This window comes from Papio anubis, chromosome X (genome assembly GCF_008728515.1).
Source record: "Papio anubis isolate 15944 chromosome X, Panubis1.0, whole genome shotgun sequence".
Taxonomy (NCBI): Eukaryota; Metazoa; Chordata; class Mammalia; order Primates; family Cercopithecidae; genus Papio; species Papio anubis.
In genome coordinates this window covers 22,614,591-22,641,124 of record NC_044996.1, presented here as the reverse complement: position 1 = coordinate 22,641,124, position 26,534 = coordinate 22,614,591, and the positions used below count along the sequence as shown (strand labels likewise).

Genomic DNA, 26,534 nt, shown 5'->3' with positions numbered 1-26,534 from the left:
CCAGAATGTATCCTGCTTGCTTCCTTGTTCTTTTCCTCTGATCTGAGCTCGGGTAAAAAGAGGAATGCAAGTTAGGAGGCAGAGGAAGCTGTTCTCCTATCCTCTATTGAGTAGGAGGAATTAAGATGAAGGAATATTATCAATTATTCTTTTGTTCTTAAAGAGGAAGTAGACTCAAAATTATTAATCAGGAGAAACTCCTCAAACTGCTATGTTATTCATACGCTATGTCAAAATCTTTTGTAATAATTTTAATGAAGTTATCCTTTACTAAAATATCTCCATTCTAAGTATTTTTGCTAATGAGATGCATTTAAAAATAAGAATAATAAAACAAAGAGAAAATGAAAAAGTACTTATACATTTAATTTTATTTCTGCCTTATGAACACGTTTTTCCTGTTGCTATGCACAAAATTGCCGAAAGTTTAAACAGTTGCCTTAATGGTACGAAATAATACTGTGTTAGACCTTTGACTTTATGCTTCACCATTGAGACCAGGGTTGGAGTGCTGTTGCCTCACTCATCTCAAAACTGCCTTTTAAGTGGGTAGGTAAAGATAAGGAGTCAACTGTGAGTTGATAAAACGCTGTCTGATGACCACAAGGAAGCCCAGGGTTGATGTAATGACATATTCTACTACATTTCATTTATCTCATTTCATGCATGTAAAATCTGGGAATTTGACTGCTACTTTATGTTGCAAAGGCAAGTTATAATAAACTTTGAGAAAGATGTAAAAATGTGAGTATACTGTAAAAATAGGTAAGCTAATACCATTTTCATTGTACACTTAGTTAAAATATTTTGAGTCCTTATAAATATGGAAATACAAACTTAAATGACTGTCTGCATAAAGAAATTTAACTTCAAGCCAAATTCTTCATGTTTAATTTGAAACATATACAGACATACTTAATTTTTATCTTAGTTCTTATTCTGTCATATGCAAAATATAGTGGAGCTAAGTATTTTACTTCAGAAATATAAATCATAGAGATCTCTTAAGAATTCCATAAAATTTTATGTGATAACTTGTAATATGAACCTGAAGTTGTGCAAAGTAAAAAATTACTCTGCTAACATCACATTCTTCAAAGGTTGAGAAAATTTTGTCAGGAGTTTATTTTATCCTTCTGATTATTAAAGTAATCTGAGCATGCATGGTCATTTGAACAATTCTAGGCCTGCATAAACCTAGCACAAAATTAACAGTTGATGCTAAATGTTGTTTTTTATTCCTGGACAATTTCATCAATTTGTGAGGGTTTTTTAATGAACAGAACTGGAAACCTTAGTATTAAGGGTTACTGAAGTCTACAACAAATCACTGATAAAGCTGGAATTGGAGCTGTTGGCTTCTTGACATTGGATCCTATGGGAATCATGATATGGCATAGCATCACTACTTTATCTCCTACACTCTAGAGGCTAACCCATTCCAATCTGGTTATTGACATGGAAAAAAAATAGTCTGAGAAACGCCAGAAAGTCAAGATTACTTACAGATCATTTTTCTTTAAAATTGTGATATGAAATATTTGGTAGTTGTGCATACATATGGGGGCCAATCAATTGCATAGTGGTTCAATAATTATAAAAATTATATCATTTCCAGCAACATCTTTCCCACCAACCCCCAACCACCACAGTCTGGTTACCATTCTACTCTAGTTCTATGAGGTCAGTTTTTTAGATTCCACATGTGAATGAGATAATGCAGTATTTGTCTTTCTGTGCCTAGCTTACTTCACTTAGCATACTGTCTTGCAGGATCATCCATGTTGTTGCAAATGATTGGTAAAAGGATACAAAATTTTAGTTAGGAGGAGTAGGTTCAGAAGATATACTATACAACATGGTGATATAATTAATAATAACATATTGTATTATTGAAAAATGCTAATGGAGTGGATGTTAAGTGTTCTCACCACAAAGATAAGAAATATAGCATGTAATGCATGTTAATTAGCTAGATTTAGTCATTTCACAATGTATATGCTGTATATTTCAAAACATCTTGTTGTATATGATAAATACATACAATTTTGTCAATTTAAAAATATTAATAAAAATTATATCAGTTGAAATATAGAAAAGTCCTATTTAAAATTTTTCCAATTCTTTTAAGTTTAAATTTTTCAAATTCTTTAAGCATTGGGATAGTACGGAGTAGACATTGGACAATTGTGTGATCTCTTTATAATGGAAAATAATTTTGGTTTTATAGCAAAAGGGGGTATAGTTTAAATTACAAATAAATCCAAGCTGTAGTGAAGGAACCTTAGACATGACAATCAGGAGATTTGCGTTCAAATTTAAGCTTCGCTACTAGTTAACTACTTATATCTTTGAACAATTTGTAACCTCTCCAGGGTATAGTTTCCTCCCTGTAAAAATAGATTTTGGACAACAAGTTTGCTAAGTTCCTGTTCATCTCAAAGATTATCTAATTCTTTTAACCTCAAGACTCTGTATCTCTTCTTAACTTCTCTAAGACTTACCTTCATTTTAACGTAAATGGCCTTAAATTACATAGCTTCCATTTGGTGATCCTAGCTTAGGACAAAACGGGTATACAATAAGTGCTTGTTGCTGATGGTGATGATAAAGAGTTGGATTGAATGACCTATATACATTTCCCTCCATTTCTAAAAGCCTGTGATTGAGAGAGCAGTCAATTGTATTTGGATTATATCTGGCACTTAAAAAAAGATAGTGTCCTGTTTTCTCCAACTCAGCACTAGTAAGAGTTATATGGCTGGTTGACTTTAAAATTCTGGGGTTTTTTGTTTTTGTTTTTTTTGTTGTTGTTCCTTTGTTTTTTGTTTTGTTTTGTTTTTGTTTTGTTTTGTTTTGTTTTGAGAAAGGCTCTCACTGTGTTGCCCAGGCTGGAGTGCAGTGGTGCGATCATGGTTCACTGCAGCCTCGCGCTTCTAGGCTCAGGTGGTCCTCCCACCTCAGCCTCTTGAGTAGCTGGGACAACAGGCACGTGCCACCACGCCTGGCTAATTTTTTGTATTTCTTTTTTAGTAGAGACAGGGTTTCACCATGTTGCCCAGGCTTGTCTCGGACTCAACTAGGCTCAAACGATCCACCTGTCTCAGCCTCCGGAAGTGCTGGGATTATAGGCATGAGCCACTGCACCTGGCCTAAATCTCCTTTTTTTTTTTTTTTTTTTTTTAAAAAAAAGAATGATATGTTGATTAGGAAACACTCAGCAAACATTTTAGGCAATGTTCATAAGGGCAAGTGAAAAATCTTAACACAGGCGATCATAGTAGAATAGTAATTTAATTTGAGACTCATAAACCAACTAGAGAATGACTTTTATTTGTATGCATTCTGCTTCTTAGATGACAGGAAACTGTATGTACATGGAAGTAATACAGAAAAGCATTTCATCTCTAGCCTGGGAGAACTGATTTGATAAATTTAAACAGGTAGCTAACTAGGTGTATCTCTAGTTTAGTACATTGTTAGGCTGAAGTTTTTAGTTGCTCTCTGTGATTGTCAGGGCACTTTGTATTCACTTCAAGTCACTCCTGGTGTTCCCACTTGAGGATTTCAAGGAAGTAAGAAATCTTCTTTTAAGCCTTGATATCATTAGCACATTATTTGCTCATTATTTCCTGTAACACTCCTCCTCATCAATGAGTCACTGATAGGCCTACACACGGGCCAGTCCCTTTGTGAAATGCAAAAAGTTATTTTATAGCTAGAGCATTCATAGTATGGGCTTTATTAAGGTAGGAAGGCAAGTGCAAAACAATTCAACCTTACTCAACTTGGTTCTTAGTTCTGGAAGGTTCTTTTAGGACACCTGAGTTGAACCCTTCCAGGTCAAATCCTGTGAGAAATCTGCCTCCTCTTCCTTACATCTATTATGTTTTTACTCTCAGTCCCAGAGTCTTACTGGGGGTCTTAGTTAGCTTGCTCAAATTCAAAGAACTAGTTTTTTTACCTTGATTCTTTCTCACATTTTGCTCTCCAGGTCCCCATTCTGTGAGAACTCCAAGACTCATTCTGAATCTGTCTTCAATTTTCTTGTTTCTCCTGGCCACCAATTCCTAATGCCCCCCTCCACAAGTTGACCCATTTTCTACTAACTAGATCTAAACTTTTATCCTTCATCAGTGTTGGCTGTTATCCTCAAAAGTGTGTCATCAATCACATCTTAACCTATTATAGGCCCTATCGATGATACATAGACTATATTGGGTGTAAACAATGTTTAATAATATGTGCACAAAGAGTATGGGATATATTGCTTGTGTTTTGACAAACATTGTGTTTCTAATCTTGAGTCATCCCTCGGGGTTCCAGGATACCTTCTTCTCCTGTGTATACCAAATTGGTGCATACTCAAGTCATGCAGTCGACCCTGCAGAACCCACATATATGAAAAGTCAGCCTTCCCTATACATGGGTTTCACATTCAGGAAATATTGTATCTTTGATCTGTGTTTGGTTGAAAAAAATTCGTGTGTAAGTGAACCTGTACAGTTCAAACCCATGTTGTTCAAGGGTCACCAGTGCTAATTTTAGAGACATGTCCTTAGAAGAAGTGTTGCAGACTTCATTTTTAAAAATATAGGTATGTATAGTAAATGCCAAAGTCCTCTTGGTTTTACTTTAATCTCCAAGTTGTCCACTTTTAGTGTACAAAATTAAATGAGACCCATATGCTTGCCTGGGAAAAATAAGGATAATTGGTTCCCTGTAATCAGGGATACAAATTTCACATCCATCTGCTTAGTGGTTCTCAAGTGCTGATGTCAAGACTAATATTCAAATGACTACACAGGAATCATTTGGGATGCTTTTTCAGAAGTATTGCTTGCAAGGCCCCAATCTCAGATAGGCTGAATCAGTAGTTTTGGGGTAAGGCCTAAGTATCCACATTTTAAAAGTGATATAAGCAGTTCTAATGTATAGCCAGGATCAGAGAGCACTTAGAGAACTTGTAAGAGTTCTTTCAGCTCTCTGTTTCTGTGGTTTAAGTATCCAAGAAGCCTTCTATCTGCTCCTGACTTTACACAGAAGACAAACAAGATGTTCACTTAACATTGTTTCCTTCTGGACTTTCTTCAGAATATTTCCATACTAAATAGTTGTTGTTGTTATTGTTGTTTTAGTGGTAATGATACCTTCTGAATAAGACTTAAATTTCTAACAGTGTACTTAAAGCTGAAGAGTGCAAATTCAAGTTAAATAACAGGTAAAACAGGGCCAAGGAGTAATCTGATTGTCCTGAGGAGGTGTATCTGTGAGGTTTTCGTTTTTGTAGCCCTGTTTTGGTATGGCATGTGGAAGTCGTCTGCCATTAATAAGTCAATATGAGGTTAATTTAGCAGTTCCTCCTATTTGACACTACAGAACATAGAGCTCTTTTTTGGGGGCAGCTTTGAGAAGGCAATACAAACGCAGATAGAGTTAATACATTGTGATTTTTGCAGTAGAGGTAAGGAATATTTAGAAATTTCAGTGTTTTTTATTATTATATTTAAGTTCTGGGGTACATGTGCAGAACGTGCAGGTTTGTTACATAGGTATACATGTGCCTGTTGGTTTGCTGCACCCATCAACTCGTTATTTATATTAGGTATTTCTGCTAATGCTATCCCTCCCCAAGCCCCTACCCCCTGACAGGCCCTGATGTGTGATGTTCCCCTCCCTGTTTCCATGTGTTCTCATTGTTCAACTCCCACTTATGAGTGAGAACATGCAGTATTTGGTTTTCTCTTCTTGTGTTACTTTGCTGAGAATGATGGTTTCCAGTTTCATCCATGTCCCTGAAAAGGACATGAACTCATCCTTTTTTATAGCTGCATAGTATTCCATGGTGTATATGTGCCACGTTTTCTTTATCCAGTCTGTCATTGATGGGCATTTGGGTTGGAATTTCAGTAATCTTAAAAGAATATTTGATTTGGGAGCTGACTTTTCTCAGAGGTTCCAAAGAATGATGGGAATGATTAGGCAAACTAGATTCTTTATTTAAGTGGCTTTTAATTGCATTCCTTGGGATGTTTGCTATTTATTTACTTGATCTTTGCCCTTGTGCTAAAAACAGGAAGGAAACCTGTCTTAACAAAGACTTAGGATACTTTAGTTTAAAATGATGAAGGGGGAATTATAACTTTTGTATTATCTATCAGGGATTCACGATTAGTAAATGTGGCAGGGGTCTCTATCCCTTAGCTAGCTAGGGAAGTGAGGTTATATTAGTGAAATCTTGTTTTCATGATTCCCTCCACTCTGAAAGTTGGTGTTTTGTAGGAGCAGTGTTAGACCCAAAATAAAAGAGTAGGAAGTGCAAACATTGTGTAAATGATGGATCTTTCTCTTTTTCTGTGTCTAACTTGCTATTCCTCAATTTAAAATCTTAAACTATATCCATGGATTAGGGTTTACTTCAGTGCTTCTTTAAAATGCAAAATGTGACCTGGTTTTAAATTTTTTGATTTACATATTTGCAAGAACCCATTTATTGTAGGAAGCAAGGAACAGCCGTATCCTCCCTCAAGTTGACTGTTTCAATCAAATCCTTTTAAAACACTAATTAGGAAGATGAAGATTTCGTTTTTGTTCCTTAATAACAGAAGATTCTTGTTTAAAGTTAATGAATACATACACTTCCCAGAGTGTCTTATCAGAAGATATATCCTATGTGTCTTCAAATAAATGATACATTTCCAAATTTTAGAATTGTTTTATAACTGTGTCAGGAAAACGGAAATACTTTTTTTCCAAAGGAATTTATAAGGAGTGAACCCATCACCAAACTATGTAGTAAGTATTTTTTCCACAAGGTATTACAAAACCAAGAACCATCACCAAAAGTAGGAAGAGGTAACTGTGGGTTAGCCACTATGTATTAGTAGTCACAATGAAATACAAGGTCTTGGTAAAAGAGGACACCAAGGAAATCAATAATGATGGCACTCAAGTTTTTGAGAGGGTATTATAACAAAATATGAGCATTAAAAATGCATTTGCAACCTACTAGAAGCCTAAACTATTTTTAAAAGCCCGTATGGAAAGCTCAAGATGTGTTTGTTCCATGTGGGTACTGGAGGTGGGTGGGGATACACAAGTAGCTTGCAGTTTCAGAGACTTCTATATGGAAAGTACAACTTTTAGAAATGGAAAAACATCCAATCAGAAAGAATGGGGAAGCTTATAAGGTAAACAGGTCATGTACAAACTGTATTTTAGGCTGTGTAAAAAGAGAACTTGGTAAAATTCTTTAAAAGCAGTCATGGGTCTTGGAGTTACCTCAAAAGGTAGTGGTTTACTGGAGTAGTAGTGTGTCCATTTGGTGATCATGGTGCAAAGAACTTGATAAGAGAAAAACAATATTTTCAGTGGCCTCTTTGTCTAATAAGGAAGATAAAAGGGACAGGCTGACTCCATAATAGTCTTCTGAAATTGACGATAAAATGAAACTAGGTAAAATTGTAGTAAATGAACAGATATTCTATGTACAGTTGACAAATTAGACACAGCTCACCAGAACTTGATAGAATCCTCCTATATTTTGAAGAAACTCAAAGTTTTTGATTAATAAAGCACTTAATGTGCTTTTGGCAGGGTTGGCCATCTTGAGTTTCTACTTGATCAGCAGTATATTTCCAGCAATATGAGTTTAAGTAAGTATAAGTATATAAAGTTTGTCTTGGGGTAAAATTTTAATTCAAAATTGTATATTATAAGATACAGAATATTTCTGAATCAGGAAACAACAGTGAATTTATAAATCTAAGTCATGCCTATACATTTGTTAACCTTAAAAGCCTATGCTTATTCCAGATTTTATTGAAGTGTTAAATTATTCTGGATCTTCACTGTGAGATGAGTTGTGAAAGTTCAATGTATTACCATTTTCTCATGATTACTAGCAATTAGTACAAAGGTATAGAATCTTAGTTCAGCTATTGATGATAACATTTCACATAGATAAGATTCCAACTAAAGAAAAACAAAGACCTGTAAAGCCTGGAGTCTTTTGCGGTCTGTATTATTTAGATGGCGGTTTGGAAGTAGAGCTAAGATGATTGGGATATGCGAGTTGGAGAGAGAGGAGAGTTAAAAGGTAATATTGGCAGAATGTTAGAAACTTAAAACAGTTCACCTTAGCTTAGGTTAGATATTCTCCCACTATTGCTACATTTGCATTAATATGTAAATTGTGTATAATCAGCAGCTTTATTCCAAAAAGTGCCTAATGTTTTGGCATGCACCGATTGTATTTGCTGTGTGAGAATGTTTGTGGTAGCAGCATCAGCTAAGCTCAGTTAGTGTGTGTGTTTCACTAGAATATGGACTAGCTGCCTGTTTGGGATTACAATTGTTCTAACAAAGCACATATGGGGAGTCAAAGAAGTTTGTATGCTTTTACAAAAATTTGTTATTGTCTTATGTGATTTAGTTTCCTTCATTAAAAAAATCTGATTCAAAACGTTTGTGTTCTTTCTTTTTCTCTCTCCCCACTCCCTTTAGAATAACATAGCTGATCCAGAAGAACTGTTCACAAAATTAGAGCGCATTGGGAAAGGCTCATTTGGGGAAGTTTTCAAAGGAATTGATAACCGTACCCAGCAAGTCGTTGCTATTAAAATCATAGACCTTGAGGAAGCCGAAGATGAAATAGAAGACATTCAGCAAGAAATAACTGTCTTGAGTCAATGTGACAGCTCATATGTGACAAAATACTATGGGTCATATTTAAAGGTAATGTGTGTGTTGTATTATTTAAGTCATAAGGTATTTTCATTAGAAGTTTTTTAATTCTATTTTTTTGAAAGGCAATGTCTTAAATTAGGATTTGGCAGTCTATGGCCTCCAGGCAGAATCCAGCTCCATTTATAGTGCCAAATAAACCATTGTTAGATTTAGCAGCTGTATCCTGAATGCATCCCAGTACTCAGCTGCACCCCTTTTCCACACCTGAACTTTTGGTTTGACGGAGGAGCAGAAATGCAGCTGGTCCTGGAGACATATCCTTTGTCAGGAAAGAGCTATCCCCCTGCATTTCCAGACACTATTCTCAATGGTCTTGACTGTCTCAACCTCAGAATTGATGGAACATGTAAGTATGTCATTTATTTCATTGAGTTGTGGTAGTTATTTACACATTTGTCTCCCCCACCAGGTTGTGAACTCCTTCATAGCAGGTAGTTTAGCTTAATCAGTTCTGGTAGTTACATCCCTTGGCACAGGGTATGGCACATCTTAAGCACGTGATAAATATTTGTTAAAATGGAATTAAGTGGAATAACATCTGCCTCTGCCTCCAAATAAAAGTTGGATTTTTACTGGTTCCAGGATCATGGGATTAGCAGATACCTAAAGTTCCAGCAGATGGAGATGTTACTACATAGCAGAAAACTGGTTGGTAAAACCCAGTGGTTCTTGGGTTCCATAGTTAGAAGTCAGGATTTGTGTCTGTTGAAATGTGAACAATAAATAGCTGGAAAAAAAAAAAAGCCTCCACGAATTCTAGCTTAGTTTGCAGTTTGAATCATTTTTAAATTAAAACTGTTTATCCTTGTATTGCAGTTTTTCAAATGAAGACTGTACTAGATCTTTGCCATTCAGGGTTTAAAAGGAGGGAAGTGTTTGTTGTTACTGGTTGATCTATAGGCCAAAAAGAGTGTATCTATAACTAATTAAGCTGTTGACCTGCATAAAAATTAATGCTATCATTTTATGCTCTGCTGACCAAATAAAACTTCGAATATCCATCTATACCTTTACCAAATAACCTGTCTTCAAGTTCACAGATTCTTTCTTCTGTTTGATTAGTTCTGCTATTGACACTTTATTGTATTGTGTCATTTCATTCATTGTATTTTTCAGCTCTAAAATTTCTGAGTTTTTAAAATGATTTAATCTCCTTGTTAAATTTATCATTTTGTTCTTTTATTGTTTTCCTGATTTCACTTGTTTCTTTGTATTTTCTTAAAGGTTGCTGAGCTTCCTTGATATAATTATTTTAAATTATTTGTCAGGCAGTGTATAAATCTCCATTTATTTGGAGTCAACTACTGGGAAACTATTGTGTTCTTTTGGTGATGAGATGTCTCCTTGGTTTTTCATGTTTATTATTGCCTTTTGTTGATGTCTCTGCAGTTGGTAGAGCAATCGCCTCTTCCAGACATTACAGGTTTCAATGTGAAAAGACCTTCCTCTGTAGGACGGTGTGAGAGCAATGGCTGGGTGGATTGCAGTGGTTCTGGCTCCAATGAGGGCATAGGAGCATAGTCCCTGTGCAGCTTTGTCATTTGAGATTAGTGTTGACAAAGATTGCAGGGATCCCCAGTGGTCAATACCTTGGGTGTCTACAACAGTGGTGAGGGCTGTTTGAGGTCTTTGGTGGTGAGAACTGCTAGGGTCCCCCCAGTCTCTTTTTCTTCCACAAGAGAAATCATTGCTGAGTAGATCCCTTTTGGCATTGGGTCTGGCTTGTGGGCCCACTTGAGGTGGCACTAATGTCTAGTGAGTGATGCCCATGGAGTGGCCACAGAACTAAGGCTTTAAGCATAGGCATATCTGGAGGGACATGCTCTGGGGCCCAAGCCAATAGTAATACCAATGTCCTAGGTACAAATACCCACTACTGCTGCACAAGGCTACAGTGGCTGTAAGGGTGGGGTGGAGCCTAGCTATTTGTAGCATCTGAACTGGTGTCTGGAGCATAGGCACGCTCAGAGGGACCTTGTCTTCAGAGCCTGGGATGTGAGCTAGCTCACTATGGCAGTGATTGGCTCAAGTGTCTGAGCTGTGGGTGGGTGTAGTACAACCACTCAGCTGGTCTGGAGTCTAGAACTCAGGCTAGCTTTCAGTGGTGACTGTGTGGATGTCCGGAGCATAGGCACACTGAGAGAAACCTTGGTTCCGGGGCCCTGTGGTGTGACCTAGCTCACTGTGGCAGTAGCTCCAATGTCTGAGGTATGGTTGAGCTCAGAGAAGACACAGAAACTGGGTCTGTAGTGCGGGCACTAGTGGAGCAGCCATGACTTAGAGGTCAGGAGCCTGCACCAGTTTTGAGAGTGGTGGCTTCTTTCTCCATGTGGCTCAACAATGTCTTCTTCTTGAGATGAAAGAGTTTTGTAGTCATGTATCCCTCTCTGGGGTTCCCTGGCAGAAATGGCTGTTGGCTACCTCAGCAGCAAGGGAGGCCAGTGTCCTCTGCAGAGCAGGCCACTGGGGACCATGATGGCTTCTACTGTGTAGTGATACCAGTAGCCTCCACCTTTCATCTTTGTTCCTAGACATTTCCTGGCCTCTCAGGTATGCTGATCTCATCAGTGATCCTTTCTGTGGAGATATTCTTTCTTTTTTCTCCACTGTGTTGCTGCAGATTGTTAAATGGGTCCTTGAATCCTTCCAGGGCTACTTGGGTTTGTGGATAGCTGTCTATATTTGGGATTTTTTTTATGTATATGTGGAGGAAGGGGGTGATTAAAACTGGTATCTCCTCTGCCATCTTGGTGACTTTGTCATCACTTTCTTGATCTATCTGTATCTATATTCGTTAATACTGATATAGAAATTCATCACAAATTTCACTGCCTGTTTACAAAACCTGACTTATTCTAATATTAGATGTATGTGGAATGAATGCATAGTAGAATGAATCATTAAACAGCCAAACAACCACTATGTATTATACACTGTATTAGATGCTGAGGATAAAAAAATGATCAAACTCACTACTGCTGTCAAGGCACTCATAGTCCAGTATTGCACTGAAATGATGCAGATTCTATGGTTAAAGTATGCACAAGGTATAGATGATACACAAATAAATAAGTAGTCACTTCTGTCCTTTTCAGGAGTGGCATGAATAAAAGGCCTCCAAAAGGAGGTGATAATGCTAGTAATTTGTATCCAATTTCAGCATTTACTTATAAGTGTTAGCTCTTGCTGTATTTTACTACATACATCATTATCTGCTCCTTTGTGTGATAATTTTGCTGTAATATTTGTTCCTAAAAAGCTAATTCAGCCCGTCATATTCTTTTTTAGAGATCTCATGAGTGATTACGCAGTCTCAGTAGTTTTAGGTTCTCCTCCTAATTCCCATACAATTCCTTGGTGGTACATAGCCCCAGGAATTTGTTGTCGTGTGTGTGTGTGTGTGTGTGTGTGTGTGTGTGTGTGTCATTTGCTCATTCTGGTTTACTTTTTCTGGATTGAATCCTGGTAATTCCAGACCCTCTCTAGGGCAAATCTGAATCCTTGCTACTTTTAGGCACCTGTGACAAATACACTATTTTTGGTTGCTGACCTAAAATATTAAATAAGCCCTATTTAAAATGGCTATTCCATAATATATTGAAAAATTGGTACTGATATGGTTTGACCATTTTATTGATTGCTTATTTATTCATATTCAATACTCCCATAGAAAATGAGTTACAGCTATATCTTCTTTTCCTAAGATTTCATATAGGGTGTTTTTTAAGTAGCATAGTAGTATACATGTGCTAGTCACCCAGTATTTACTTAATCTTTAAATAATTAAAAACTAGTTTTTTGTTTGTCCCAAATTTTGATTGTAAAGTGTACTCAGACCAGCCAGTGCTGGTCTTGACAAACCATTGTCCAAGATAGCTTCTTAAGGGATTAAATTGAATTATTTTTATCTCCTTCACCCATCATTAATTAAACTCTATGATGTAAAACACTACTTTGAAGAACATGTTGCTTCATGATAAGATTGTAGAAATGTGCAGCTGGCTTATGTTATTTGTGTTCTGAATCTATTTAAAGTAAATAAATGTGTGTGTATATACATATGTCTCTCTACAAGACATATGTATGTACACACAGAGAAAGAAATATTCTGTAATCTTACAACATTTTCATACTATTTATTTAAATCACTTTCTTAAGTTGACCAACTCTTTTACTTATCATATATATTACAACATAGTATGACTGTTTGGGTTTGTATTTTTTTCTAAACTAAAATCACATCAAATACAACAGGGTTCTGTTCCATGTAGTCAACATAAGTCAAGGCTACATCCTCTTAGTACCATCAGGGAACTGCGTTATCAGTCAACTTACATACTTATTGTGGCCCGTTGTTCCATTTCAGGTAACATGGAGAATTTTGAGTCAAGTTAATTAAACAAACTGGGAAATGGGTTGTTCTTACCCAGGATGTCATCCATAACTAAGACCTCACTGTAAGCTGGAGGAAAAGGTTATTACATTTGAGAGAAAATTATATGCTCTTTGAAACTGTATGCAGTTGTAGTGATTTCCTTGAGACATGCAAAAAATGTACTAGGTATTCATTTTGACTGAGCTCACTGTATAACTTCATTTTTAAAAACAAGAGTTAAAAACCAGACAAACACATCAGTATGACCACAGTGTTTTCCTTTAATTTTAGTTCACTGGGCAGATTTTCTTGACAAAGTTAGTCTTTATGAAGAGCGCTAAAATAAGCAAACCCTTCCCTTCTGATCTCATAATATTGGAATAATCTTTTATAATCTTTAAATATTTTTCTAGTTCAATGTAAATCTTAAAATGACACGCAAGCATTGAATAGAATTTGAATCATGCCTTTATTTGCTGCTGAAAATTGCCTTTAGATTTCTGTGTATGTTAAGGAAATATTGCTTCCCACCCACCATCACCAATATTTATGAAAAAAAGAATTGAATAAAGGAAAATATTTCAGAATCATCTGTATGACTTTGTGGCCTTCTCCTTATTTTTCACTGAAACTGTATGTGCTTACAGCCAGTGTATGTATGCTCAGTGCCTCTGGAACATTCTTTTATTGTTAACATTTCTTTTGGAGTTCTCTTATAAAACTTGAAGAAAATGGAGGCTGGAAAGTTTGTTCCTTCTTAAAATGTTCTTTTCTCAAAATAGGAATAGCTTTAAACTTAATATAATATACCTCTAAGAAGCCCCATGTTAGATTCAATCCAACAGACGTTTATTTATTAATGCCTACTATGTGTATTCCTATTCTTTTGCATATTATGGTTAATCTCATCTACTTTGGTCTGACAACTTCTAAATTGATGTCTCTGGTTTCATCCTCTCTGCTCAGCCCCAGATATGTGTTTATAACTTGCCTCATATTAATAGCCTGCTTATCTGTGAGTACATCAAGTGCAATAACCCTCAAACTAGGGAGGTAGCATTTGAACTAAGTCTTGAGTATGATTTTGGTAGGGGTTGGAAGGTGAGAGTGGGGTAGGGACACAGCATTCCAAACTGGAAGAAAATGACTCAGAAGTGGTAAATTTTCTAGCCATATTCTTGGCAAGATGATCTCTACTGTCACTTCCAGTTTTATAAAATCTTACGTGCTGTATGTTTTTTTTTAATCAGGCAAAATAAACACTAAATTTGCCATTTTCTCTGTCTCCCAAGCTGGAGTACAGTGGTGCAATCTCAGTCCACTGCAGCCTCCATCTCCCAGGTTCAATTGATCCTTCCACCTCAGCCTCCCGAGTAGCTGGGACCACAGGCGTATGCCACCACACCTAGCTAATTTTTTGTACTTTTAGTAGAGATGAGGGCTCACTATGTTGCCTAGGCTGCTCTCAGACTCCTGGACTGAAGCGATCCTCCCACCTCGGCCTCCCAAAATACCAGGATTACAGGCATGTTGTGCAGCCCTCACCACCACTGATTTCCAGAACAAATCAGGATTCCTTATTTTCAGATCTAGAAATTGAGTAGTTGTAATTTTAATGCTTAATGGTATATACTACTTTGTAAAGTCACATTTCAAGCTTTCTATGAACACGTTTTAGTGACAGTTGGAAAGCTTCTGTTTTGAATTAGTACAAACAAAAAGGCACACATTGTTTTTAACTTGGAAAACAGGTGCTTTCATTCATGCAGAACTGCAAAATAGACAGGCATGTTTTATAAGATCTTTTTCTTTTAAATGTCAGGTGAATGGGAAGCTCTCTGAATTCATATGATAGAGTATAGTACTTGTTAGAAACAAACTTGTGGCAAAAGAAACAATTTTTAACCTATCCACCATTTTAAGAACGACTTTTTTCTTCTCTTGCAAAAAGTGTAAAGATACGTCAGATTCACAATTCTCAGGTTGTGAGTGCCTAAGTTCTACACACAAATACAAGTTATATGAACCTTTCCTGGAACTCCTCTTCCCTCACCAGTACTGTGGGAATTTATTTCCTCTATTTCCTAATGTAGACTTCACTGCTAACCAAAACTCTCAGCTTTCTGCTCACAGTGCATGCTGGTCATCTATGGCAGGAAGAGTGGGTATCAAGATTACTGGAGGAAGTGGTAGGGGAACACTGTTCCTCCCTTTCTCTTACAAATTCTACATAGTGTCAGCATACGGAAAGGAGAATCATTTTGTCTTAGTTAACTGAGCCCTCCCTTCATGGCCCAACCCTAGGCCACATCCCATTCTCCACACTACAACGTCAGTTCCACTCTGATTCTTCAACTCTCTCCCATCCCCTAAGCACTCATCATCATGTCACTGGAGTCCATTCTCTGCCTTGATAAAGTCACATCCTCATGGAGATGCCTGGAAATTTTAAATTGGACTCCTGAATACCTCCCAGGGATTTTTGAGTTTGAGGGCTACTGGCAGTAGCTTGAGAGTCTTCACCCCACAGCTGGGGTTGTGAAGGTGAGAAATGTGTTTCTGGCATCCCAAGTTGAAGCACAATGCTGAATATATTTTTTCACTTGAAATATTGTTAAGATATAAATAGTAGTGAGTTTCCCTGGTACTTTTCATGCTATACTACGAATGAATACATTTGTGTGAAATTGTTTTTTGGGAGGACTACCCCAGGAACCTAGGCATTATTTTTATGGGAAATGCTTGCTTTTAAATTTCCCAACATCTTACTTAAAAATCAACTTTTGGAACACAGTCCAGTCACTACTTGGCTGCCGCCAGTATAGTAAAATCAACCATTCTACTTCCAATCAGCTCTGTGGTCCCACAAAAATTCAGAGAATACCACTCATGAAATGGTATGGAGAGAGAGGTGTCCCTTGTATTTCAAGCTATAGCTAAAACAAAAAGGGTTTAATGGTTTATTCCAGTGTTTAACTGATGGTACTGAATGGTATGTGTGTGTGTACACCCGTTTTAGGATTTGTATACATATATTCCTCCCAGAAGCCCCATTTCCTCTTGTTCAGCTCACAGAGAAGTTAATTCCACCTGGAGTAATCATATGTTTTTGAAGCTACACCCTCCCTTTTTCTTATCCATTTACATCAGAGGTAAAATGAACAATATTCTTTCTAGGTTCCATGTGTGTACCAAAAATGTCCGTTAACCATAGCTGATAAAAGTTAGAAGTACATCAAAACAAATGAAAGCCAACAACTGAAATAAGGCAAAATGTCCATTGTCCTCAAACTCAAACCCAAAATTTGTACAAGCCCTCATTTACCTCCTCATTCTTTAATGCAACTGTATTTTCTTTCCAATATCATTCAAAATAATTATTTAAAGCTCTGTTTTTTTAATAAAAATTACTAATAGTTCAACAATAACAAACAGTACTTTCATTTGTTTAGCTATATCATAGGCAAAAAGGTATGGGGGTAGTCTAAGCTCAGAACTTAAATTTGGAATGTTCTATGGAAAAAATATATTCTGGGTTCCCAAGCAACCACTTTTAAACCTATATTTTGGAATCTGTTCTTTATTTTTTTTTTAATTTTTAATTTTTGTGGCTACAAAGAAGGTGTAAATATTTATGGGGGTACATGAGCTATTTTGATAAAGGCATATAATGTATAATGATCACATCAGGGTACATTTACTCTTTATGTTGCAAACAGTCCAGTAATACTTTTCTAGTTATTTTAAAAAGTACAATTAAATTATTATTGACGATGGTCACCCTGTTGTGCTATCAAATACTAGATCTTATTCATTTTCTCTAACTACTTTTTGTACCCATTAACCATCCCCAACTGCCCCTCCCTACTATCCTTCCCAGCCTCTGGTAACCATCCTTCTATTCTCTATCTTCAAGGGTTCAATTGTTTTAATTTTTAGCTCCCACAAATAAATGAGAACATGCAAATAGAATCTGTGCTTTAGTATGTGAGATTTAATATTTTTGCTAGTATGTTATTTTGGCTCAGGTTTGTAATTATTAAATTGTTTCATGGCTTTACAGGGGTCTAAATTATGGATAATAATGGAATACCTGGGCGGTGGTTCAGCACTGGATCTTGTAAGTATTTTAAAATAATTACACACAGATGCAAATGTGTGCATATGCACATACCTTATTTTTTTAAATTGAAGATCAATGGCTTTTGGGCACGCTAAGTGGTTGCTTTAGTTAGTATGTTCAAATTAAATTCTTTTTTCATGACCACTACCTTATGTAGGTACAGATGTATTGTACGTTTGGACATGTTGCTGGCATCCTAAGACTACATAAGAATGCAAATACCTTAATAAAATAAAGTATCCCAAATTAGAAGGGGATGTGTGTGTCCGTTGCTGTCAGTTTGACTTTGGCAAGCTTATCCCTGAAAAAAACTGAGTTTTCTTATATTTTTAAAAAATATGTAATTGAGATAACTGTCACTAAAAGTGATTTTTATGAACTGAATGCTTGTGTCCCCCCAAAATTCATGTGTGGACATCCTAACCCCCAATGTGATGGTATTAGGAGGTGGGGACCTTGGGAAGTAATTAAGTCATGAAGGTGAGTTCTCATGAATGGGATTAGTACCCTTATAAAGGAGGCCCCAGAGAGCTCTCTGACTTTCTTTCCACCACGGGAGGATGCAGTGAGAAGAAGACCTTCTGGAACTCAAATCTGCCAGCCCCTTCATCTTGGACTTCTTTCCCAGTCTCCAGAACTGTGACAAGTAAATATTGTTTAAGCCACCCAGTCTGTGGTATTCTGTTATAGCACCTGAATTGACTAAGATAGTGGTACTAGGGTTCTAACCAAGGTAGGCCTACAGATCCAGTTCTTTGCAGAGTTCTCTCTGCCCCTCTATAGGTTATTTGGAAATGTAATGGCATTTTGGGTTGTCACAATGACTTAGAAGTGCTCCTACCATTTCAGTGGTCATGGATCAGAATGCTAAAAATGCTAAAATCCTGCAGTGTGCAGGAAAATTCAACCCAATGAAGATGCATTCACACACAGAATGCCTTTGAGAAACACTGGTTGTTCTCCAATTTAGTATGATCCTATCAATGTTGAGTTTCTTTCCCATCCTTAAAAATCTTTATTAATATGATACTATGTTTAAAATTCAGTATGACTTATGAGAGGCAACTTAGTGTAGTAGAATGACCAGTGGGCTGGCCTAGGGTGTTGAGGTTATAGGTGCCTGTGAACCAGACACAAACTTCCTGGACTTAGGTGTTCTATAAAACAAAGAAGTTGCACTAAGTTATTTCTAAGTTCCCTTCCATCTTTAATATTATATGATTTTTTTATTTGCATGCTTCTGCCTTAGAAATTATAGCGTATGCTGTTTCTAAGAAAGTGTTTTGATTAAAATAATCAAGTAATATTTTAATTCTTATTTTTTTAGGTGGAGATGAGTTTTCCTAACTGAAAGTGATTAAATATTTGTAAAGGCTTTAACCCTGACTGCCAGTGACTCAAAGTTTCAAATAATTTTATGAACAGAAATGACCGTAAGAGATTTTCTTTCCTTTAGGCAGAACCATATTTAAACCATTCTAAAGAAATGGTAATTAAACTTGATGGAGAGCCTCATCTACTACTAGGAATTCATGTCAGTTTAATCAGTTGCTGAATTTGGTAATCTTTCCTTGTGTCTAATCTAGTTCTTATATCCTAAAGCCTGAGTTCATTTTTTTTTCTCTCCTCTCTAGTGAGAGAACACCACTGATGTTTCTTTGTGTAATAATCCTTCATGCATATGGAGTCAGGCTTCATTCTCCTCTTGAAGTTAAATGATCTCATTTTTATTTGTCTTGTCACAGAGTCGTATTATTCAATAGTTTTTTCATTAGCTCTACAAGAAGCCTCTCAATTGTTTCATTATCCTTCTTCCATTTTTTGAATATTAAAAGCCCTTTCCAAATTTATCAGTTGTCTTATCTGGTCCCTTAGGGTGCTCACTATGTCTCTTCCCCGTTTTGGAAGCATTGGCAAAGCTAGGCGACTCTGTTTAACAGGATCACTGATAGCAATGTTAAGCAGTGAACACTGGCCTAACCCCAACCAACAACCCAAATCTGTGTCCCCTAGTAGTAGTTTGGTCAGTTTTATGAAATCTCCAAGTTAAATGATTGTGAGATCTTAATCTCATCCTGCTATTCTGAACTCTACTTAATAAAACAAATAGCCATTAGTATCAGTTTCAATGAATGAAAAATGTTGTTAGTACTGTATTGGTTAAGAATCAAAAAACCTAGGTCGTAAACCCAGCACAAACACTGACTGCCTGGCAAATATTGGGCAGCCCTTTAGCCTCTTTGTGTCTTAATTTCTTCACATGTTAAATGAAGAAATTGAATCAGTAATCTCTAATTTTGTGTTCTTAGCTCTAAAATTCAATAATATTGTGATTTAATTAGAAAACTCATTTAACTAGAGTTTCCAGGGAGAGCAGATAATGAGAAAATGTGCTATTCCCTTTTCATGTATATTCCTGTACAAATAAATGCTATCATTTGGGGGAATCTAAGACAGGATTAGGTGTAGAGGAAGGCTCTGCTACTAAGAACAACAGGAACTAAGAGGGATGTTTAGCGGAGAGTGTTTCTCACATTAAACTGGTGCCTGGTGCCTAACTAATGGAATAACATAAGATTACAACTTGTCATTTATGTCAACATTATACAGTGTCTGCCTTGAGTCACTCCCATTCTTGAAAAGCAATTTATTATATGTGAGCAGACTTTGAGTATATTGCACATCATTTTATTGAGTTTATTATGCTCCACTTCTTTCCAAAAAGAATCGTGGTGGCTTGCAACAAAAACACATATAGTAAGATGACTAGAATAAAACATGAGCCCCAAGAAAAAAGAAATAATATGCTAACCATAAGAGAGGGCATAACATAGCAGACTGCGTTAGGGACTGGCTGGAAGTTAAAGAAGTGTGACAAAGATCCACGAGCTCACAAATGTACAGTCTTTGAAAGAGTCAAGGTCCCTCTCTTGCATATTCTCACTTGACAACAGAGGCAAATTATACAAGGCAAGTACGCTGCCCTGGGACAGAGATGTTATCTGTTAGAGACATGACAAGGTCTTCAGTTACTGAAGATAAGTTCAAATGGAGAAATGTGTCTCCTTGCCACAGAGTCTTTCTTCCCATCCTCCTCCAGCACCCAGTTAATTGAGACTTCACTTTTATTGAATTTTAACATGAACCTAAAATATAGCAGATAAGCTCATGAATCTTTAGGATCCCCTTTTTGTTGTTTTTACTTGAATATTTTTAAAAACTTCTGTATTAGCTAATATACTGGCTTATTTATGTTACTTTTAGATATCCTTCAGAATGATAGCTAGTAGGCCGTACATTAATCTTGCCCAATCACTTAAATAACCAAGGATATACCTCCTCTGGCCTTGCTAATGTCCTATGATCAGATGATACTAATTACTGATCTTAAGTAGTGTGACGTTTGTCCTTCAGTTCTTTTGTAGTACCTCAGAAGTTCATTGCCAGCCATCAATAAAATAGTGTGCCATTTTCACCCTTTCTAGAAGACTTTAGAAACTACTTTAATCACAACTGTTTGAGTAGAAACTTTGGGGTGGAAGTTGATAGATTTGAAAGTAAATAGATAATGTTACCTAGGAAAGGGACCTGTTGAATTACAGACATCCCTGGAGGATACTATATACCCAGACCACAGTTAATATTAGATGGTGAGACCAAAGTATGAGTTCTATTTTAAGCTGTTAAATTTCATCATGAAAGTGCCCTTTATTCAGCATAAATATGGCATTCATGAAAGATGAAATACACAAGGTGCCAAAGAGCTACGGATCCCTCCCAGTGTGAGGCAGAGTGGGCAATGTTTGATTTTCACCACCTCTTCCCTCCTTCCAGAAGCAAACAGAACTCTACCTCGGCTCTGACTTTAGATTCCCACCCTTTCCTGTAATAATATTGTACAGTCCACTGTTTGTGCTTTATGAGGTACCAGAATTTTAAAATAACCATTTATTTTAAAGAGGGATTTTCAGATATTCCATTACAAGTTCTCCTGAAACCTAATCATTGCTTTCCTTGTATTCCAGTTGGAACTATTGGCTTTGGTACAGGGATGGGGAAATAAAGGGATATGTGTTACATTTATTTGAAAAACATTATCCCTCCATGATTTATTTTTTTTACAATCATAGTCTGAATAGTTTAATTATTATATTCTTGGCTAAATTTATAATTTCAGTCTCAAAAAGGCTATTCTTTACAATATTATTAAAATACATAAATGCTGACTGATGTGATCAAATAGTTGCTGTGGAAATCTTATGGATTCTCTGACCTAAAAATCAGTTTCGTGTCAATATGTAGTAACTTTTTCACAGCAAATGCCAGAATTTAAGTAACTGATATCTCTTTTTTTCTGTCTAAAGAAAAGATAGTTGATTCTGTCATTATGTAAGCATATTTGTTCCATCTTTGATGTAAATATTCAGGAACCTCAGAATCTGAAGCCTAGTATATAGGTGAAAGGGCTCATATTATCTTTCATTAAATTGAATCATTAAAAAACCTGTTCAGCCCTTTGATTGAATTCTTTTGCTTTCTTCCTTCACATTTTTCCTCCCTTGTTTAGATATTGGTTTGATAAACAGAACAGCATCATGTGTTTAAGTGATTTCTTCATTTCAAAGACACCAATTTTGAATTTGATGTTTCCAAACTTTTACACATGTGTGTATGTGTGTGTGTGTTTTTCCCCTTAAGCTTCGAGCTGGTCCATTTGATGAGTTCCAGATTGCTACCATGCTAAAGGAAATTTTAAAAGGTCTGGACTATCTGCATTCAGAAAAGAAAATTCACCGAGACATAAAAGGTATACAAAAATCTAATATGAACCTGAGAAAAATAGAAGCATTCTGAGCAAGCTGAGTTTTCTTTTCTTTTCTTTTTTTCCTCCTAGCTGCCAATGTCTTGCTCTCAGAACAAGGAGATGTTAAACTTGCTGACTTTGGAGTTGCTGGTCAGCTGACGGATACACAGATTAAAAGAAACACCTTTGTGGGAACTCCATTTTGGATGGCTCCTGAAGTTATTCAACAGTCAGCTTATGACTCAAAAGTAGAGTATTACCTGTTCAAACTGTTTTGGGTTTGTTAATAAATTGTATGTGGCACGCTATCCTAGTTAATACACTGCCTTATTTTTCCTTGTTTCACAAGTGTTTCTTAAGCTAGAGTTATGTCGTATTTTGCTGCTTAATCATAAATTCCCTCACAGCTAACTAATATTTGGACCCTATTCACTTCAATGGCTTTTCATCCCACATGGAATAAAATCCTAAGTCTTTTCTGTGACATATAAAGCTCTACACAATCTGGCCATTATCTGCCTCTCCAGTCTTATCTCCTACCACTCTCTTCTAGATTATTCATCCACAGTGGCCTCGTGGTTGTTCCTCAAACATAGCAAGTACACCCTGGCCTCAGGACCTTTGCACCTGCCCTTCCCTCTGTCTGAAAAAATCTTCCTCCCACAATCAGGTCTGCTTAAACATCACTTACACAGAGAAGTCTTCCCTGGCCATCTTATGTAGATTTGCAACACCCTTGCCCCCATCATTCATTATTCTCTTACTATGCTTTGTTATTTTCTTCACAGAAGTTAACACCATCTGGCATCATATTATGTATTTATTTATTTATTTGTCTCTCTTATTAGAATGTAAGCCCCTTAAGAGCAGGGATTTTTGTCTGGCTTATTCACCACTGAAATCCTCCATTCTGAGAAGGGTACCTGACACAAAGTATGGAATTCATTATGTTTTAAATAAATGAATTATAGTAATAAAAATTTATTAACACCACATTTTCTTAAGAGACAAGTACTGTATGACCATTAGGTTCCACAGACTATTTTGTGGTAGTATATTGTAATGGAGTTTCAAGGTGATATACATATATATATTTGTTTTTCCTTTTATCTTAGGCTGACATTTGGTCGTTGGGAATTACTGCTATTGAACTAGCCAAAGGAGAGCCACCTAACTCCGATATGCATCCAATGAGAGTTCTGTTTCTTATTCCCAAAAACAATCCTCCAACTCTTGTTGGAGACTTTACTAAGTCTTTTAAGGAGTTTATTGATGCTTGCCTGAACAAAGATCCATCATTTGTGAGTATATATTGCTATCATTACTATTTATTTTCTATTATTAGATCTACTTATAGCAAAGGCAGCTTTTCCTGCAATAGGGAATACAGTGCATGTGAGAATTGTCTAAGATCCATCCAGGAACTTGGTTCTTCCTTCTGTACTGCTACTTCTATTGAGTTATTAACCAGATTTTTCATTCTTTTTCTCCTTACCCTTCATTTTTTTCTTGGTACCCAGCTTCCTTCTTATTCTATTCATTATTTCCTATTTCAGGGGGAAATAAATTTGAGAAGTAAAGTTATCTTTATATTATGTCATTATTAAAGTGCATGTATAAATACAGTGATTTTTATTCAGCTGTTTTCATTTTTCATGAAAAGTTATGTTTGGGTTTAACTATTTTTTTTTTTGAGTCAGAGTCTTGCTCTGTTGCCCAGCTTGGAGTGCAGTGGCGTGATTTAGGCTCACTGCAACCTCCATCTCCCAGGTTCAAGCGATTCTCCTGCCTCAGCCTCCCAAGTAGCTGTGATTACGGGCACCTGCCACCATGCCTGGCTAAGTTTTGTATTTTTAGTAAAGATGGATTTCACAATGTTGGCCAGGCCGGTCTCGAGCTCCTGACTTCTAGCGATCCGCCCTCCTCAGCCTCCCAAAGTGCTGGGATTACAGGCATGGGCCACTGCGCCTGGCCAGGTTTAACTATTTTTATTTAGTGTTTAGAAACTTCACCGTGAAGTTGTATACTTTTCCTAGGCTAGTGAGCTCCATTCATTTACTTGGCAGATTCGATTACAGTTGTTTTACTGTTGTTGAAATAAAGCTGCCTTGTGACTTTTCGAGACGAGAAATACACAAGAGCAGTCCAAACTTGATATAACTATTTTTAAGTTGATGATAAACATTCTGATATTAATAAAGTGAAGGCGGGACATTCTCCACAGCACCTGGTGTTTGCATTTAGATGCAATAGACATTGATGTCTGATGGAGAAGGGATTATAAGATATGTATAAATGATAACAAAACTACAGCCTTGCAAGTTTTCATCAGTTTTTTTCAAATTTACAGTAAATGTGATTAAAGTATTTTAGAACACTACTGTGAAATGTTTTTAAATGTTTACTTTCTAAATACTGTCATGTGTCTCTCTGCTTTTGAGAAGGCCCTGCCTGCCAGTTTGCTGGTGGGTAAGCCACCTGCTGCCCATTGGGCTTTAACAAATTTAGACGCCAAAGTAGTAGATTCAATGCAGTTGCCTTGAGCCACTTCAATAATAGAATTAGCTATTTTCCTACAGCATTTTAGTTGTTCTTATATCTACAGACATACCTTTATACCTTTCAGCTTAATAATTCAGATGATTTTTTAACCATTCCTTGTAATCATAAGAGTTCAACAATTGTAATATGCAGCCTTGATCTTTTTATCCTTAGCGCCCTACAGCAAAAGAACTTCTGAAACACAAATTCATTGTAAAAAATTCAAAGAAGACTTCTTATCTGACTGAACTGATAGATCGTTTTAAGAGATGGAAGGCAGAAGGACACAGTGATGATGAATCTGATTCCGAGGGCTCTGATTCGTATGTACAAATTATTTAATTTTTATGTAGGTAGCCTATTTAAATATTGTATATCTTTTAGCTATGATCAGTGTGCTTGTTCTAGCATAAAATATAAACCATAGTTTGAAATTTCACCTTAGAAACTGTAAAAATCTTTTTCAATCACAGTCTGGAATACAATGAAGTTGGAAACATGTTTTTCTTGGAAGTGAATAGCTCTAGTTTTAAATGGTCTTGGTCTAACCCCTAGTGGATACTTGAGTATATTACAAAATTTTGGAGCAAGATTCAATTAAAAGTGTTATATTAGTTTGCCCAAAGTAATAAGGAGCTGTGTTTTCTCATACTTTGATGGCAACCTGCAAAATCCCTCTGAAGAACTTTCCTTTCCCACCTCTTGGCCATGTACCAAATCAAGATCAGACTGATACATTTGAATATTCATTTATGTGTAATTTTTATTTCTTGAAAAAGTTGTAGTGTTTTGTAACAGCAGCGTTTACATTAAAAATTCAGCCTCTAAGTCCGTCAATTAATTTAGACTAGGAAAGTCTGTATGCTATGCCAGAATTTAGTCCTCTACCAGCTGAACTGGCAAAAAGGCAACACCAAATTTATTTAGATACTACCCTGAGATTCTTCTATTTATGAGAAATTGCTCAATGTTGGAAAGGGATAAAAAATATCAGAATAATTTGTGCCCTATTCTGATGGGTGTTAGCCTTAGCTTCCCATAAGAGTCACTCATGGAACCTTAAAGCAATCACAAGACACACCACTGGAGATCCTGATTCAATAGGTGGGGAGCAGTGAGGGACAGGTATTTACATTTGGTAGGAGGTCTCAATGAAGCACACATCGAGCTGAGAACCACTCCACTACCACTCTGTAGTAAAATGTAGTATTCACCTGAAGCTGAGATCAGATCTTTTTTGTACCAGGAGTTTTTAAACATTGGGACAATTATTCCTTTAGATTCTACATACATCGATTTGATATTTTTGCCAAGCTGAATCATTTGGTCACTTATAGAGGTATCTTTGGCAATCTCTTTAGGGAATCTACCAGCAGGGAAAACAATACTCATCCTGAATGGAGCTTTACCACCGTACGAAAGAAGCCTGATCCAAAGAAAGTACAGAATGGGGCAGTATGTATATGGAGACAATTACTTACTCTTCATACAGTTTTTCAAACTATGTAGTGAGATTATAATGGCCCAAAATTGTTAGGATTGAATACCCCAAATGCCTGTCTGCCTCACTGTGTTTGTAGTATGCTTCATTTGTCATTAGTTTTGAGCTAATTAAAAAAGTTAATAGAAGTTATTTAAGTGGCCATATTGGAATTTTTGTTTGTTTGTTTGTTTGAGACGGAGTCTCGCTGTGTCGCCCAGGCTGGAGTGCAGTGGCCGGATCTTGGCTCACTGTAAGCTCCGCCTCCTGGGTTTACGCCATTCTCCTGCCTCAGCCTCCCGAGTAGCTGGGACTACAGGCGCCTGCCACCTCGCCTGGCTAGTTTTTTGTATTTTTTAGTAGAGACGGGGTTTCGCCATGTTAGCCAGGATGGTCTCGATCTCCTGACCTCGTGATCCGCCCGTCTCGGCCTCCCAAAGTGCTGGGATTACAGGCTTGAGTA

At 36.7% G+C, this 26,534-nt stretch overlaps 1 protein-coding gene across 2 annotated transcripts in view; it reads left to right on the top strand.

Moving 5' to 3' along the window:
- STK26 (serine/threonine kinase 26) overlaps positions 1 to 26,534 on the top strand; it is a 52,601-nt gene that overhangs the window by 22,282 nt on the left and 3,785 nt on the right. For both annotated transcript variants that reach the window (XM_003918281.3, XM_009198260.4), the window contains 7 exons: positions 8,506 to 8,736; positions 17,187 to 17,243; positions 21,945 to 22,053; positions 22,141 to 22,298; positions 23,166 to 23,351; positions 24,766 to 24,914; positions 25,953 to 26,046. In XM_003918281.3, coding sequence (XP_003918330.1) covers positions 8,506 to 8,736; positions 17,187 to 17,243; positions 21,945 to 22,053; positions 22,141 to 22,298; positions 23,166 to 23,351; positions 24,766 to 24,914; positions 25,953 to 26,046 — 984 coding nt within the window. The remainder of the gene's footprint in view (positions 1 to 8,505; positions 8,737 to 17,186; positions 17,244 to 21,944; positions 22,054 to 22,140; positions 22,299 to 23,165; positions 23,352 to 24,765; positions 24,915 to 25,952; positions 26,047 to 26,534) is intronic.